This window comes from Capricornis sumatraensis, chromosome 4 (assembly GCF_032405125.1).
Source record: "Capricornis sumatraensis isolate serow.1 chromosome 4, serow.2, whole genome shotgun sequence".
Taxonomy (NCBI): Eukaryota; Metazoa; Chordata; class Mammalia; order Artiodactyla; family Bovidae; genus Capricornis; species Capricornis sumatraensis.
In genome coordinates, this window is record NC_091072.1 from 8,306,817 (window position 1) to 8,323,080 (window position 16,264).

At 48.9% G+C, this 16,264-nt stretch overlaps 1 protein-coding gene across 1 annotated transcript; it reads left to right on the forward strand.

Annotated features, from left to right (window-relative positions):
- Positions 1 to 12,354: 12,354 nt before the first annotated feature.
- DKK4 (dickkopf WNT signaling pathway inhibitor 4) lies at positions 12,355 to 15,872 on the forward strand. The gene is made up of 4 exons (XM_068970472.1): positions 12,355 to 12,462; positions 13,655 to 13,805; positions 14,237 to 14,356; positions 15,769 to 15,872. The coding sequence occupies exons 1-4, from the start codon at positions 12,355 to 12,357 to the stop codon at positions 15,870 to 15,872; spliced, it is 483 nt and encodes a 160-aa protein (XP_068826573.1).
- Positions 15,873 to 16,264: the final 392 nt, after the last annotated feature.

Here is a 16,264-nt window from a genome sequence, read left to right on the forward strand (position 1 = left end):
CCCCATAGACAGCAGCCAACCAGGCTCCCCCATCTCTGGGATTGTAGTCGATAGTAAAGACGGTGATGTTTCCAGAGTACACAGTGATCCACCTGGCACATGGAAAATGTTCATTAGTTAATAACACATGAAAATTGATATGCTATAGGCGATTAAAAGCCATGCAAGCCAACTTAGATTTATTCACATCCAGACGAATATTAAAATTACAACTCCAACCTGCACTTTGGCACAGACCTGGCCTTTGTCAGGCCCAGCAGGTCATTAAAGTCTATAAAAACCACTTCCAACAGGAAGTTGGCAACATTCCTTCCTTGGGCTTCTTCATCCAAAATCTTTCCTTCTGAAGGGACCTGATAATACCAGTCCCAGTTCACACAGAGGACCTCCCCTCTCTTCCAACATGCAGGAAGGCGGTAAAAGAAATTGTTCTGGACAACAGCAGCTGCAGAGGGAATCATTCCTTTGTTTCCCATCACTCTGACCCTGCTGGCTTAGCAGGATCCACAGTTACTCTCAACATTCACATCAAGCCTCTGGCCTCGGCCACCTTCAAACTACAGCTAGTTCTCACACCCTGCCCACTCACACTGGGTTCTGAATCTTGGGAGGCATAGAAAGGACTTTCTCAGTCCAAATCTTAATCACCTGGCATCCTTTTTCTATAAAATGTCTAGAACCAGAATTTTAGGGCAGGGAAGGTACTTTAGATTCCTTCTTTTGTGGGACATTTGCTAAGTGCTTACTGTGTACAGGGCACCACGCTCAGAACTGACGGATGAGCACAAACCCGGAAGCATCTATTCTGTGTGTGTCCAGAGGCCCTGGTGAGCAGGTTTCCAACACAGGTCACCTGCTCTAGTCAAGATAACCTGCTCTGTCTGCCTTTGTTACCTTTGTGAGAGAAAATCTCAAAGGGTTAGTATAGTTTTACTCCCAAAAATGAAAAAAAAAAAGAAAGAACAAAGAAACAGAGAAAGGAAACCCTACAATGAAGATTTGGTATCTCAATTGCCCTAAGTGTAAGGAAAACTAAGATTCTGAAGCCAGCAACGTTATTTAATTCTGTTTCTTTAAAGAAAAGGGGCCCACTTGTTTGTTTTCAGTTCAGTCACTCAGTCGTGTCCAACTCTTTGTGACCCCATGGAATGCAGCATGCCAGCCTTCCCTATCCATCACCAATGCCCGGAGCTTGCTCAAACTCATTTCCATTGCATCGGTGATGCCATCCAACCATCTCATCCTCTGTCATCCCCTTCTCCTCCCACCTTCAATCTTTCTCAGCATCAAGAAAGCATTGGTCTTTTCCAATGAGTCAGTTCTTCACATCAGGTGGCCAAGGTATTAGAGTTTCGGCTTCAGCATTGGTGCTTCCAATGAATATTCAGGACTGATTTCCTTTAGGATGGACTGGTTGGATCTTCTTGCAGTCCAGGAGACTTATCAAGAGTCTTCTCCAACACCACAGTTCAGAAACTTTCAAGGACTCCAGAATTGTGATGAAGGGTGAGGACCCCTTGGCGTCTTTGAAGAGGAGATACTAGCCCTGTCCGTGAGCCTCCTCTAGGGGGCAGCAGATCTCGGGGCCCCGAAGGTGAAAGCCCTTCACTGTGCCAGGGATGGGTCAGGTGAAGGAGGGGAATGGCTTCCAAGGCACAGGGACAGAGAGCCAAGACTGTGTTGTTATATGTTTAGGGTGTATATGGTACCCTTAATCTCCAGGTCTGACAACTTGCCTCAAGGCAATAGACTTGTGCAGAGGTTCATCTTGAGTAGCTTGAATGAATTACAGCAGCAGGAAATTAAAAACCAATTGATGCTTTTGAACTGTTGTGTTCAAGAAGACTCTTGAGAGTCCCCTGGACTGCAAGGAGATCCAGCCAGTCCATCCTAAAGGAAATCAGTCCTGAATATTCATTGAGGGCTGATGCTGAAGCTGAAACTCCAATACTTTGGCCACCTGATGCAAAGAACTGACTCATTGGAAAAGACTCTGAAGCTGGGAAAGATTGAAGACAGGAGAAGGGGATGACAGAGGATGAGATGGTTGGATGGCGTCACCAACTCGATGGCAATGAGTTTGAGAAAGCTCTGGGAGTTGGTGATGGACAGCGAAGCCTGGAGTCCTGTACTGTAAGTCCATGGGGTCACAAAGAGTTGGACATGACTGAGCGACTGAACTGAGTTGAATGGCTGACACTTAGAGGATTCATTAAATTGTAATACACTCATATTTTGGGATATGGTTCAACCATGTGTTCTGCTAGTATCTGGTAATCTGAGGGAAAGGCCCAGTTTAAAAAAGTGGGGTTAGGGGGACAAAAGTTTAAGGACAGTGTAACTCCGTGCGTGTGTGTGTATGCATGTGTTACAATTTTACTTTAAGAAAAAGCAAGGTCTCCTTCACTGCAGGCGGTTTCTCTACCATCTGAGCCACCAGGGAAGCCCCATAGACGTGGACATTGGCAATGGCTTAACTCTGGACTGGTGATAGATTGATAATACATACATTATATATTAACTAAATAGATGCTGTATATTTGTGTGTGTGTGTGTGTGTGTATGTGTGTGTGTATGTGCATAGAAGAAATGTTGGGAAAATGTTTCCAAAATCTGACAGTGACTCTCTGCTGGGTCAGAGTATACGTGATTTTTATTTTCTTCACACTTTTCCGTATTTTCCAAAATTTCTAAAATTTGGAAATGTGTTTGTTATAATTAGAAAATTAAACTGACTTTCACAAGGTGGGAAAGTACCTAGGTTCATGAGAAGGGGACTGCTGTGCCCTGGGGAATTTCCACCCAAAACTGGGAACTGCAGCTGAGATCAGTCCCTGGAATTCATGTTGGGCCTTCTGGGCGCTCATGTCACTCTTGACCACAAGGGGGCACAAGGAAATGAGGTAAAGAAAAGCTGACCCTGCAGGTGAATGCTGCAGATGGGAGTCAGGGTGATGAGCCCAGCCCTTCCCTTGCCCCCAGAGCCTCATCCAAGCTCTCCATACGATTGTGAATACAGTTATGGGGCTTCCCTACCCAAGTTAGAGTCCAAGTTGAATGTCAAAAGGGCAGGAAATATTTACAAATTGTTTTTATGAGGAAACCAATTTTGTCAATGTTCCACTTGTGGGTTTGGGTACAGCCTGGCTTACACAACCTGGAAATTAGCTCATCTTAACCACTTGCTAGTAAAGCACTATGATCACTTTACACAAAGGATAAGTTAAGAAAAAGGAGGGTGACATATTCCTATGTAACCTGAAAATAGAAGCAGTGTCCCTTTGGTGAATATATAGCTATGTTTCAGGGAACTTGATGTTTTGGAGAATGGCCTTTGGTTAGTGAACTGTGGAGTGTGGTGTGCAGGAAGGAATGAACTTGGGAACCAGAATATTTGTTAAATCCGAGGTCTGCAACTCACTAGCTGTGTAAGCTTCGGCAAGTTACCTGACCTCTCTGAGCCTTGGTGTCTTCATCTTTAAAATGGAGATTCCCCAGAAATAAGCTATCTGGATGAGGCCTGCCCAAGGGGCCCCACCACATGGCTTTCTGTGGTCAAAGTTCTGAGGAGGCTTGGACCACTCCCAGGGTTCACCTCAGGCAGGAGACAGATCACACCCCATGAGTCACATACAACACAACTCCCAGGTCGATAGAAAAGCCAGAGGCAGACTCACCGTGAAGGGGTGCAGAGTCTGGACCCTGGGAAGGGATTCTACTACTTGGGATCCCTGGAGAGCACCCCAGAGAGGGTCAAGGCCCACAGCCTCTCCCCTCCAGTGGGGACTCTGTGTGCAGAGCTCAGGACAGCTTTATTGAGGTGTAATTGACATGAAACACTATGTAAGTTTCAGGTGTACAGTGTGACGGTTTGACACATACAGGTTAAGGAAGGAGTCCTTTTACCCTCCGATAATTATCATTTTGTTACTATGGTGAGAGCACTGATGCTCTGCTTTCACAGGAACTTTCCAGTTCACAGCACAGATCTGTTAACTGTAGTCACCAGAGCTGTTCTTTTTTAAAATTTGCTTCTTTAGAATTGGGACACCAGGCAGGTTTGGGTTCTCCTAATATTGTGGGATTCACCCACTACCTTTGAGGAAGAGGAATCAGATTCCAGTTAGGGTGCAGACCCCATCTCGTCCGCAGGCTGGTTGGATTCCCCTTTGTGTGCTCCTCCCCTAAAACAGGCGATGGGGTGTGTGTGGGCCACTGCTCAGGTCCACTCTGTCCTGCAAAGTCATACACGGTGGGTGGAGGGCTCGGTTCTACACTCTCCCTTCCCAACCCTCTGGCCTCCTGCTTACAGATGCCACAGAAAGACCCTGCGCTGGTCACACACCCCCAGCCCCACCCGGCATGGTGGAGGCCGCTTCTTGGCCTGGAGGGCTGGTCATCAGGCTATGGTGCCACCAGGCTCTGAAGGCACAGGGGAGAAGAGGAGGAGTAAGTGGGTGAGTTACAGGGGTGCAGAAGAATGTGACAGAGAGAGTGCAGAGCAAGGAGGAGAAAGAGACTCAAATGATGAAACCATGAGCGGAAACGGCGTAGAAGAAGACAAGCTGGAAAGAAGAATGGAAGTTGGTCTCCATTCAGTTCTTTAGGCGTCTGTCCTCCCTGCAGGGTATTTACTATTAAATTACAGTCAGTACAGTGAATAAAGGACTTCCCAGCTGGTTCAGTAGTAAACAATCTGTCTGCCAGGCAGAACACTTCAGTTTGATCCCTGGGTTGGGAAGATGCCCTGGAGAAGGGAATGGCAACCCACTCCAGTATACTTGCCTGGAGAATCCCATGGACAGAGGAGCCTGGCGGGCTACAGTCCACAGTGTCGCAAAGAGTTGACAACTGCTTAGTGAACTAAACAGCAACAATGAGAATAAAGCAAAGTGGACTGTGCCAAAGGGCCTTGCCATAACAAAGGGGCTGAAAGGACCTTGTGACCCACTCTAGAACACAGGTGTATTTCACTTGAAAAGGAAACCACCCAAGTCTCCTACACGGATGAGTGCAGGCTGCTGGGACCCTCAGTGGCATCAGCAAGAGGCCATCAGTTCCCTGAGTCAACTCAGTGCCAAGGCCTCGTCCCAGCTGCCTGACTCCTGCCGTGACTGAAGACAAGTGATGCTGTTCCCAGCTAATGTGTATTGAGACCCGGGCAGCTTGTTTTAAATTTTATTTTTTTACTTTACAATATTGTGTTGGTTTTACCATACATCAACATGAATCTGCCACGGGTGTACACGTGTTCCCCATCTTGAACCCCCCTCCCTCCTCCCTCCCTGTACCATCCCTCTGGGTCATCCCAGTGCACCAGCCCCAAGCATCCTGTATCCTGCATTGAACCTAGACTGGCGATTCGTTTCTTATATGATATTATACATGTTTCAATGCCATTCTTCCAAATCATCCCACCCTCTCCCTCTCCCACAGAGTCCAAAAGACTGTTCTATACATCTGTGTCTCTTCTGCTGTCTCGCATACAGGCTTATCGTTACCGTGTTTCTAAATTCCATATATATGCGTTAGTATACTGTATTGGTGTTTTTCTTTCTGGCTTACTTCACTCTGTATAATCAGCTCCACTTTCATCCACTTAATTAGAACTGATTCAAACGTATTCTTTTTAATGGCTGAGTAATACTCCATTGTGTTTATGTACCACAGCTTTCTTATCCAGTCATCTGCTGATGGACATCTAGGTTACTTCCATGTCCTGGCTATTATAAACAGTGCTGCGATGAACATTGGGGTACACGTGTCTCTTTCAATTCTGGTTTCCTCGTTGTGTATGCCCAGCAGTGGGATTGCTGGGTCATAACCGGGCAGCTTTTTAAACATCTTTCCTTGCCTTTTCACAGCGGCAACTGCTGTCACTACCCCCATGTCCGTGTCTTGTGTAACACGAGTATGTCTGGGGCTACAGGATGCAGAGGACGAAGAGCAATGCTGTGGTCTGAATGCTTGTGTGCCCAGATTCATGTGTTGCTATCCTAGCTCCCAGTATGATGGTGTTGGACGTGGGAACCTCCTGAGGCACTTGGTCTGGAGGTGGGGCCCTCGTGAGTGGGATCAGCGCCCTCGTGAAAGAGCCCCCTGCAGAGCTCCCTGTCCCTCCTTCAAGTGTGTGGAGAAGGTGGCAGGGAACCTGAGTACGTGGGGACTCTGACCTCAGACCACAGCGTGAACGCAAGCAGCTAGTCCCTGGGATTTCCATTACACAGAAGTATGGTGTGCACCCAGGAATGGGGTAGGGCAGGCAAGGCCATTAGGATTCATGCATCACACTCAGCATCATCGAATTGTTTTTCAGCCCAAAGAAGGCAGAGCACGACCTGGATTAAGCAAGCTAGGGGCCCCTGGTGCCGTTCTCAGCTACACGTCTGGTGTGGGGTCAGGAGGGCTGAGGCTGTTGCTGCAGAAAAGGGAGGTCCTAACACCGTCTGACCGCACAGCTCCGAAGGGGGCCCACTCACACAGACAGCAGTCTGGGTCCAAGTGGTGCCTCCAGGGTGTGTGACATCGCAGTCACCTCCCCCACCATCTATCTGCAAATTCCCCAAAACCTGGTCTGGAGGAGCCCTCCAGGCCACAAGGAGCTGAGGCTGAGAGGCCCGTGACCCAGCCAAGGCCACAAGATCGGTGATGGGCCGGACTCCATCTTCCTGACTGCATCCAAGCCATTTCCAGAAGTGGAACCACCCGAAGGGGCAAGACCTCTGGTAAACACAGTTCCTCAGCGGTCCCCGCCTGACCTCAGTGTTTACACGGCTGCAGTGATTGCACGGATCCTGCACTCTTTGTCTCCCCTCATCAACCCGCCCCTCTCACCTTTCACTTATTGAACATCTCCTGTGAGATCCTGCCAAAGACCTGCTCCTTTCGGTTCCTTTGATTTTAAGAGATGCAGAATGTATGGAAATCACACTGGTCTTGACACGGGAGCCATAACAAAACTTCGCTTTCGGAAGTGAATATAAATCACAATGCTGAATTTGATGTGAACTACAGCAGCTGTCACTGGAGGGCACAGCTGTCAGCTCTTGCACACCAGCCCACACCCCACTTCCCAGGCTGGGAATCACATCTCCTTCCTTGCTGAACCGGGGTGGGGGGTGGAATTGCTTTTCGAGAATTTTAATTTCCCCTGAGCTCAGTCTATACTCCCTGATCCCGCCCTTCCTTTGGGCCAGGAGCTCCCCGAGGCATGAGGAGGACCAGCTCGGGTTGTCAGTTGGCCCACAGTCCTCGCCAGGGGCATCCAGGGCAGGAGAGCACATTAGGGCGTCCTCACGGGAGGGGCCAGGTTCCCAGCATGGGGAGCGGGCAGTGTTCCGCCGTCTGCGTCTGGGAACTCAGGGGCCCTGACCTACTGTTGGGTTTCAGTCGGCCAGTCGTGTCCGACGCTTTGTGACCCCATGGACCGCAGCACACCAGGCCTCCCTGTCCTTCACCATTTGAGTTTACCCAAACTCACATCCATCGAGTCCCTGATGCCATCCAGCCATCTCATCTTCTGTCGTCCGTCTCCTCCTGCCCCCAATCCCTCCCTGCATGAGGGTCTTTTCCAGTGAGTCAGCTCTTCCCATGAGGTAGCCAAAGTATTGGAGTTTCAGCTGCAGCATCAGTCCTTCCAATGGACATTCAGGACTGATCCCCTTTAGGATGGACTGGCTGGATCTCCGTGTAGTCCAAGGGACTCTCACGAGTCTTCTCCAATGCCACAGGTCAAAAGCATCCATTTCTTTTCAGCAGAAACACTTCTGAAGCCTTTCTCTCCCCTCTGCTCCTCCCTGGCATCCACTTCCCACTGCTCCATCATCTCTAAGCCGCAAGGACTGACCTCAGCCTGAGGGTGGTGAGCGCAGCCACGGGGCATCCTGGCTGAGGAACCCTGATTGTTATCCGCAAGCAGCCTCTGCAGATCTGGAAACACTCCAGGTCGTCTTCCAGGGAGACTCTAAAATCGTCCTCAAGGTCACTCTGGCCTTTGGGAGACCTAGAAATAACAGGCAACTGGGGCTGGGTGTGGCTGTGTCTTTGGTGCATAGGACTACACTGAAGGCAGAGGAGAGGAGGACGACGGAGGATGAGACGGTCGGACGGCATCACCGATTCCATGGACATGAACTGGGGCAAGCTCCGGGAGATGGTGAGGGATGGGGAAGCCTGGCATGCTGCAGTCCGTGGGGTCCTGAAGAGTAGGACGCGACTAAACTGCTGAATAACAACTATTGTTATTACACAAACTTCTGCTGAGCACCGCCGAGGAAGGGCCGTGTGGTGTGCTGGGTCCTGAGCTTCACGTGAGGGTGGCCTGGGACAGAGCGTATGAGTGCCAGTTACTGCACCAGGCCCGCTACACAAAGTCATGCCCTGAACCCTCCAAATGTAGGACTTATGGGGAGTCATGCCCACTTTACGGTAGTGGAGATGCAGCCCAGAAAGCTGGAGTGTCTTGTTCAAAGTCACAATAAATGCATTTATTTATGTAGTCTTCGGTCACATAAAACAATGCATGGAGCTTCTATTATGTGCCAGGCCTTCCAAGCATGAGGATACAAAGACGACACCTTTGTCTATAGTTGTAGAGACAAAACAGTGTCCAATCACAATAGAGTTTGATAAACACTACAGTGGGCAGATGGATGCCTCCAGGAGTCAGGGGCTACAGGGAAGGCCCGTCCGTGCGGTGCTCCAATCAGGTCCACCTGACTCTGAAGCTCTCAGTCTTGCAAGGCTGAGAGAAAGTCAGACAGAGACGGAGAGGAGAAGCCTGCCTTTCAGTCTTGTTGCCCGTTTGCAGCCTCCTGCATCTGGTCTGTCTGAATCCTCACGTCCTCTCGTCCGTGGGAGTGTTCCTCCCGGAGGACACAGGGGTTAGTCTTCTGTCTCCACGATGGATACCCAGCAAAGGCTTGATGACTTGGATCAGTGCTCCTGGCCTCTGTCCCACTGCCCCCAACCCACTTTCCATCCCGAATTCCATCTACAGTGCATGACTATCCATGCGCCTGCTTAGTTGCGTCAGAGTGTCTGACTCTTTGTGACCCCGTGGACTGTAGCCCCCCAGGCTCCTCTGACCATGAGATTCTTCAGGCAAGATTACTGGAGTGGGTTGCCATGCCCTCCTCCAGGGGATCTTCCCGACCTGGGGATTGAACCCAATTCCCTTGGGTCTCCTGTGTTGGCAGGTGGCTTCTTTACCCCTAGCACCGCCTGGGAAGCCATAACCACTCACCTGTGCACAGAAATAGGAATGTCAGGGTGACCTGAACTCCTCCGTTTCACTCACATCAGGCGATGGAGATCCACCTGCAAAATCCCATCCTTGGCCGTCCTCACTGTCAGCATGTCGCCCGCTCACACCAGCCTTACTCTTCGCTTCCTCCACCTCCTCTTTATTGGCCCCGCATTCACTTTCACCCACTGTAAGCCCAGCTCCACATTGCTGCCAGCATTGCGCTCCTAAAAAGCATTTAAAATTAGATCCTGTAATTTTCAAGTTCAAATATCCCCAGTGACTTTCTTCTGCTTATGAAATAACGTCTTCTGGTTCCCTTTGCCTGTTATCAGCTTTGCACAATCTCGCCTTCTCTGGTCTCTCCACCATCTGCTCCAGTCACACAGACCCTCTACAACTGATATGTGCCTTCCTGCCCCTGTTCACACTTCACTGTCTGAGCCTGAGGCGTATCATCCCCTGCTTCCTAACCTAGGGAACTCCTATTCAACCCACAAACCCCAGCTCAAATAACCCCTCCTCCAGAGGGCTAATCGCGCCCTCCCCTGTGATCCTCCAGCCCCACATTTCTGCCTTTTTGTTCGTGTTTGTCGTAATATATAGAAATTGTCTCTACATACATGTCTTCTGGACATTAACTCCTCACAGGCAAGGACCATTTTTATCTTTTATTCCCAATACCTAATCATAGGTTCTGCTCCATACAAAGTACTCAGTGAATATTTGTGCCAGTCCTTTTTGTCTGTGTGTTTTGCCAGAGGCTTCTTCTGCCCTAATGTTCTCTCTTCAGTTAGCTAACAGGAAGCAGAGAAACCCAGCAAGGAACAAACCCTGGGGCTTTCTCCTTTCTCTTTGGTCATAACTGTCCAACTTCAAAATAAATTCTGTAACACACCCAGTCACCAGGCAGAGCCTACTATCAAAGGGTGTTTCATGTTGGTTCACATGAGAAAGGAGTACTTGCAGAAGAAATAGCTCCTCACTGCACACAATGGAGGCAGACACCCCAACACCAGGGAGAGAGCCAAGGAACAGAGTCTCCGGTTGCCTGCCCAAGCCGCCACGGCACTGGGCAGCCTTTGAGGCTGAGAATGGTCCCCTGGCACAGAATATCCAGGTTCATCTTGACAACTGAGGTCAGCTGGTTCTGGAAGAAGACCCAGTGATACTAAGAATGACATTGATGGCATAGAAAAAATGCGTCTTTAGATTTTATAGGGTACCTTACATCCCAGGTACTGGGATGAATTTACCCTGAGAACAAAGCCAACAGTAAAGGGATTTTTAGATCCACATTCAGACTGTTCTACCCTTAAAGTACTTAGGCAGTGACAAAGTGTTGCTAACTCAGTCATATCCAACTCTTTGCGACTCCATGGACTATAGCCGGCCAGGCTACTCAGTCCATGAAGTTCTCCAGGCGAGAATACTGGAGTGGGTTGCCGTTCCCTTCTCCAGGGGATCTTTCTGACCCAGGGATTGAACCTGGGGCTCCTGCATTGCAGGTAGATTCTTGACCGTCTGAGCCACCAGGAAGATAAGTGCATGTCAAAATTATTTGACTTAGGTAACACTTTGACTGGAAAAAAAATCAGACAAAAGGGGATGAAGCAGAAGTTATAAAAGTTTAAATTAAAATGCATGAAATTCCCTCTGAAATCTGCTATATTGGAGACTGTTCCGCTTCAGTCAGTTCACCACCATACGACACAAGTTAAATCCACTGCTCAAGAAAATGCACCCAAACTTCCTATTAAGTTGTGTAAATCTGTATATACAATGGGCTCTCTGGGGTTCTCATTAAAAGGACAATTTTCATAAATCTCATTATTTTCCTAATTAAATAATCCTAACCTCAAACAGTTCCATTTTCATCTTAAGGAGAATTCTTTTCAAATTGACATTTAGCCGGAACAGGTGCTGTTACATTCACAGCTCTTAAGCTGTTGGGCTCTTTACATCTGGATGCCAGAGCTAATCAGAGGCATCGTCCCTCGTTTCTACCTGAGCATACTCTTCACTACCTGAGCATCGTTTAAAATGTTTCGTTGCCATCTACTTTATTGTTATGAGTTCGGGTTTATATGGCCTTTCTGGGTTTCCTGTCTAGATAAGATCCTATAGCATTTGTTGGAGAGCTGGTTTGGTGGTGCTGAATTCTCTGAGCTTTTGCTTGTCTGTAAAGCTTGTGATTTCTCCTTCATATTTGAATGAGATCCGTGGTGGGAGAGGGAGAGGGTGGGATGATTTTGGAGAATGGCATTGAAACATGTATACTATCATGTAAGAAACGAACCGCAAGTCTATGTTCGATACAGGATACAGGATGCTTGGGGCTGGTGCACGGGGATGATCTAGGGAGATGATATGGGGTGGGGGGTGGGAGGGGGGTTCAGGATTGGGAACTCATGTACACCCGTGGCTGATTCATGTCAATGTACGGCAAAACCAATACAGTATTGTAAAGTAAAATAAAGTAAGAATAAAGATTAAAAAAAAAAAATGTCTCAGTACGTTTCTAACTCTTAGTTTTTGGCATCCCGCGTAGCACATTGGCTAATAGGAGCCATTCTTTCTTGGGAGCACAATTAGCTGTGAAAACAGCTCTTAGAGCGGACTCCCTCCTCCCCCACAGGATTATGGAAGGTAGGAAATGCAGGAGATTATCAGAGTTTGCCTTTGATACAGACATCCTGCTCCTCTGCTGGCCCTTTGAACTGACCTTGAGAGGCCGTAATTAAGAGGGATTCAACCGCTGGAGGAGCAGCGGCTGCAGTCCTGTCTGTGCTCCCAACTCGACTGAGTCCTTGTTTTGAACTATTGATCAAACAGATTTGCAGGGATTTGTTCTAGCCGGTGTGGGGTAAGAAGGAAGGAAATGAAGGAGGAGGGAGCAGGGAGAAAGGAGGGGACGCATCTATAAATAGTTCAAGAGGGAACCTGCAGATCAGACCTGGCTTATCGCATTTCACACACCTTCCGCCCTTCTCTTTCAGAAAAAGCAGTTCCCAGCAGTTTGCTGAGTTTCCATCTCGGCCAAAGCTCCAGTGCGGGTGCAGAGCTGCCCAGCTTCAAGGAGGACGCGGGGAGGTCTGAGAGGGTCGAGGATGATGCTGGTGGTCCTGCTGGGGCTCGGCTGGCTGTGCGCCCCCCTGGGAGCCCTGGCTATGGATTTCAGCGTTAAGAACTCTGCTGATGAACAAGGGGCCCAGGAGGTAACGCCCTGCAAGGGAGGAGGGCTGGGTGCTGGATTTGCATGAAGCATCACTCAGATCGGGGTCTGAAACGGTTCATCTCAACTAGCCTGGGAGTTGGAAAGGCTGTGAGCTGGATTGAAGGCCTCCTGGGAGAATCCAGTCACCTTCGCATTAACTCACCCAAGAAGCCTAGTGGCTTTTCAGGGCACTGAGCTCTCAATTCGCCTATAAATCAGAGAGGAAGTGGACACCGAGAAGGCTGTGCCACGTGCCGGGCCTCTGATACATAATACCTTGCTTCCTTAGAGCTTGAGATAGTTGTCACGCCTCCTAACAAGGGATGATGAAAATGCAACTCAGACATGCTAAGGGATTTAACTAAGGCCATGCAGTCAGGGAATTTGGGAGTTATTAGTTTAATGCTATGTGGCAAGGAGCACCTGCTTGTCACCCTCTCACTTCACAGAACTGTTTTATAGGAAGTGTTCATATCTGTTTGAAAAAGCATCAGTTGTAGATGAGAAAAGCCAGTCTTTGGAATCTGTTCCTCTGCAAATGAGGCATCCCTAAGAATCAGGTGACTTGGGTGAGGTCCTCCGAGGGCTACTTGGCCAATGGTGACTGATGGAGTCACAAGGTCAGCTAGATAGAGCTGCCACAAACACCAGCCTTCCATCTCATTAAACTGTAGCACAGTGTCGAGGGCTTCTAGCCACAGAGCAAGAATCTCGTAATCAGGGACTTCCTTGGTGGTCCAGTGGCTGGGACTCTGCACTCCCAGCGGAGGGGGCCTGGGTTCAATTCCTGACCAGGGAACTAGATCCCACGGATACAACTAAGGCCTGGTGCAGCCAAATAAATAAATAAACAAATATATATTATTTTAAATCTCATAACCATCTCTACGACACATGGGAAAACATTTTCTTCCATTTTCACAAAGAGCATACAAATTAAATTCTGGGTTTAAAAGTAGGACAATTTTTCAAACACGAATAACCTTGGCAGCACATAGGTCTCTTTGTTGGTGATTTGCTCTCCCCTTCGTGGGAGAAAACCAACTCTAGTGGAAAGAAATGAAGATGCTGCTAGAGGCTGGTGGCAACATCTCAAGGGCCTCAGCATTCGGCTCCCTCCACCTCCTGCCTGCAAAAAAGCTTGCTCACATCTCCCTGGATTCTCTACCCTGTGAACAAATGTCCCTTCACAGGACTCATGGTGTGTGTCTGACGAAGACTGCGGTGCTGGAAAATTCTGCGTCAGACTTTGGAATGAGAAACCGTTCTGCGCCACCTGCCGTAGAACACGGAGGCGGTGCCAGCATGTCAACATGTGCTGCCCCGGGATGCTCTGCGTGAACAGTGAGTTGGCCCAGAGCTTGACAGGACCGCTGTGCTCCGACGAGGCGGAGGCAGCACTGGGTCTCTTGGATGACGATGTCCCACGACAGGCACTCTCTAAAGGCTCCCTGAAGTCATTCTGGAAGCGAATCTCCCCAGCTGCCTCTTTTCGATGCAGCAAAATAGTTGCTTTCCTGGCAACAACTCTTGCCAGCAACGTGGAGATGATTTTAAAGGAAGGGTGCAAGTTGGAATCACTGTTTCCGCTTTGATTCAGTTACTCAACCCCCTTTCTCTGCCTTATGTGAGATATAAATATGTAGTGCACGTGTCCCAGAAACCTAGACAGTCACAGAGAGACTGAAGGCAGAGGCCCTGCCAACCCCTCTGGCAGCGTGAAGATGCGCCTGCCCGTGGCTCTCTTTCTCTAACCCCGCCCGCTTGTCTCTCAGATGTCTGTACTCTACGGGAAGACGTACGGCCAAAGGTGGAGAGGGAGACAAAGGCGCACACAGTTCAGCAAGACAAACGCACGAGGAGGCCAAGTATTGGAACGCCACCACCCGAGAAGGGTAAGAGCAGCATTCTAAATATGAGCGTGTGGTCATATACATATATATGTATATCGGCTCGCATATATATACAAGTGGCTCAATGGCACCCCACTCCAGTACCCTTGCCTGAAAAGTCCCATGGATGGAAGAGCCTGGTGGGCTGCAGTCCATGGGGTCGCTAAGAGTCAGACATGACTGAGACACTTCACTTTCACTCTTCACTTTCATGCATCAGAGAAGGAAATGGCAACCCACTCCAGAGTTCTTGCCTGGAGAATCCCAGGGACGGGGGAGCCTGGCGGGCTGTTGTCTCTGGGGTCGCACAGAGTCGAACACGACTGAGTGACTTAGCAGCATCAGCAGCAGCAGTGGTCAAGAACCTGCCTGCCAATGCAGGAGACGTGGGTTTGATCCCTGGGTCGGGAAGATCCCCTGGAATAGGAGATGGCAACCCACTCTAGTATCCTTGCCTGGAAAATCCCATGGACGGAGGAGCCTGGCGGGCTGTACAGTCCATGGGGACATGAAGAGTCAGAAGTGTCTGACCAACTAACACACACATAGCCCAATTAAAAAAAATACATCCAACACAGATAAGCCAATAAGCTTGTTTTAAAAAAAATAAAAATAAAAAAAATAAAAGAGATGAACACAGATGCAGTAACTTCTCACTCTCAAACAAAATACAAACTTCACTAAGATGCTTTTGAAACAACTGTAATCTTAAAATCCGCCCTTCGACAGAAAGCAGCTGGAATGTTTGAGGGTGAACTGGCTGCTCCTGGTGGTGTCTTTAGGTTAACTGGTCTCCGTCTAAGCAGTGGTCTCTTAGCATGTCACCACACATCCCCTTTACTAAAACACTGCCGAGTGATACTTACTTTACGTCTCAAGACAGGAAACCCCATCTTTCTCTGACAGAGGTTTTACCTCGGTTGTTGTTCAGTCGCCGTCACGCCTGACTCTTTGCGATCCCATGGACTGCAGCACGCCAGGCTTCCCTGTCCCTCACCATCTCCCGGAGTTTGCCCAAGTTCACATCCATTGAATCAGTGACGCCATCCAACCATCCCGTCTCCTGCTGCCCTCTGCTCCTCCTGCTCTCCGCCTTCTCAGGCAGTATCTTCTGCGCGGGAGAGCTGTCCGTTTCACTGCTGTGCTCAGCCTTGGAGCCGGGCGTGCTGCTCCAGCCTAACTTTGCCGGCTTATCCTCCCTGCCTTGCCTCACCCCAGTCACACCCCGACAAGCCAGCTGCTTATCACTAAAGCCTGTGTCACTCTTGTTACAGCACGAAAGGGACAAAAGTGTCTCACAAGTTTAGACTGCGGGCCTGGACTTTGCTGTGCTCATCATTTTTGGAACAAAGTCTGTAAACCGCAGCGACAGGAGGGAAAGGTCTGCTCTGGGAGGCATTACAACTTTGGCCCAGTTCTGGGTCAGTTCCAGCGCTGTAAATGTAAGGCCGGGCTAGTGTGTCGGAGTCAGGTGGCTCATCGACACCGCAGACGGTTGAAAGTGTGCCAGAAACCCTAATGAGTGCACGTCTAACCCAGCAGAAGTCTCAGGTGTGCACTCGCACATCTTCCCATCTACACATCTTAAAATCCAATCTTGTAATAAGTGAAACAAACTGAGCTGCAGAAGCCGTCTTGTGAGGAATAGAAACTAGTTTGGCTTTTTGTCTGTTTCTGCAGAAAAGTGGACATGACTCTAGAACAAATTTAAGTTCATCTAGTCATTCAGTTAGTTCAAATACATCTTTTAAGTAATTTCTGGTGAAGTTCTGATACCTGAAGGGAATTGGGCAGGGAAGCGGAGTGACATTTTATCTGTTGTTAAATTAGCTTACCAGGGAAAATTTCCTTAAAACTCCTACTGTTTATAAGCCTTCATGTCTTGGAAGGGAAACGCCATCTCGCTACAAA

Excerpts from the sequence above, each read along its gene's own strand:
- DKK4 (XM_068970472.1), top strand. The coding sequence starts at position 12,355 with ATGATGCTGGTGGTCCTGCTGGGGCTCGGCTGGCTGTGCGCCCCCCTG. Across the intron at positions 12,463-13,654 it reads ATGAACAAGGGGCCCAGGAG|GACTCATGGTGTGTGTCTGA; the intron begins GTAACGCCCTGC and ends GTCCCTTCACAG. Across the intron at positions 13,806-14,236 it reads CGGGATGCTCTGCGTGAACA|ATGTCTGTACTCTACGGGAA; the intron begins GTGAGTTGGCCC and ends CTTGTCTCTCAG.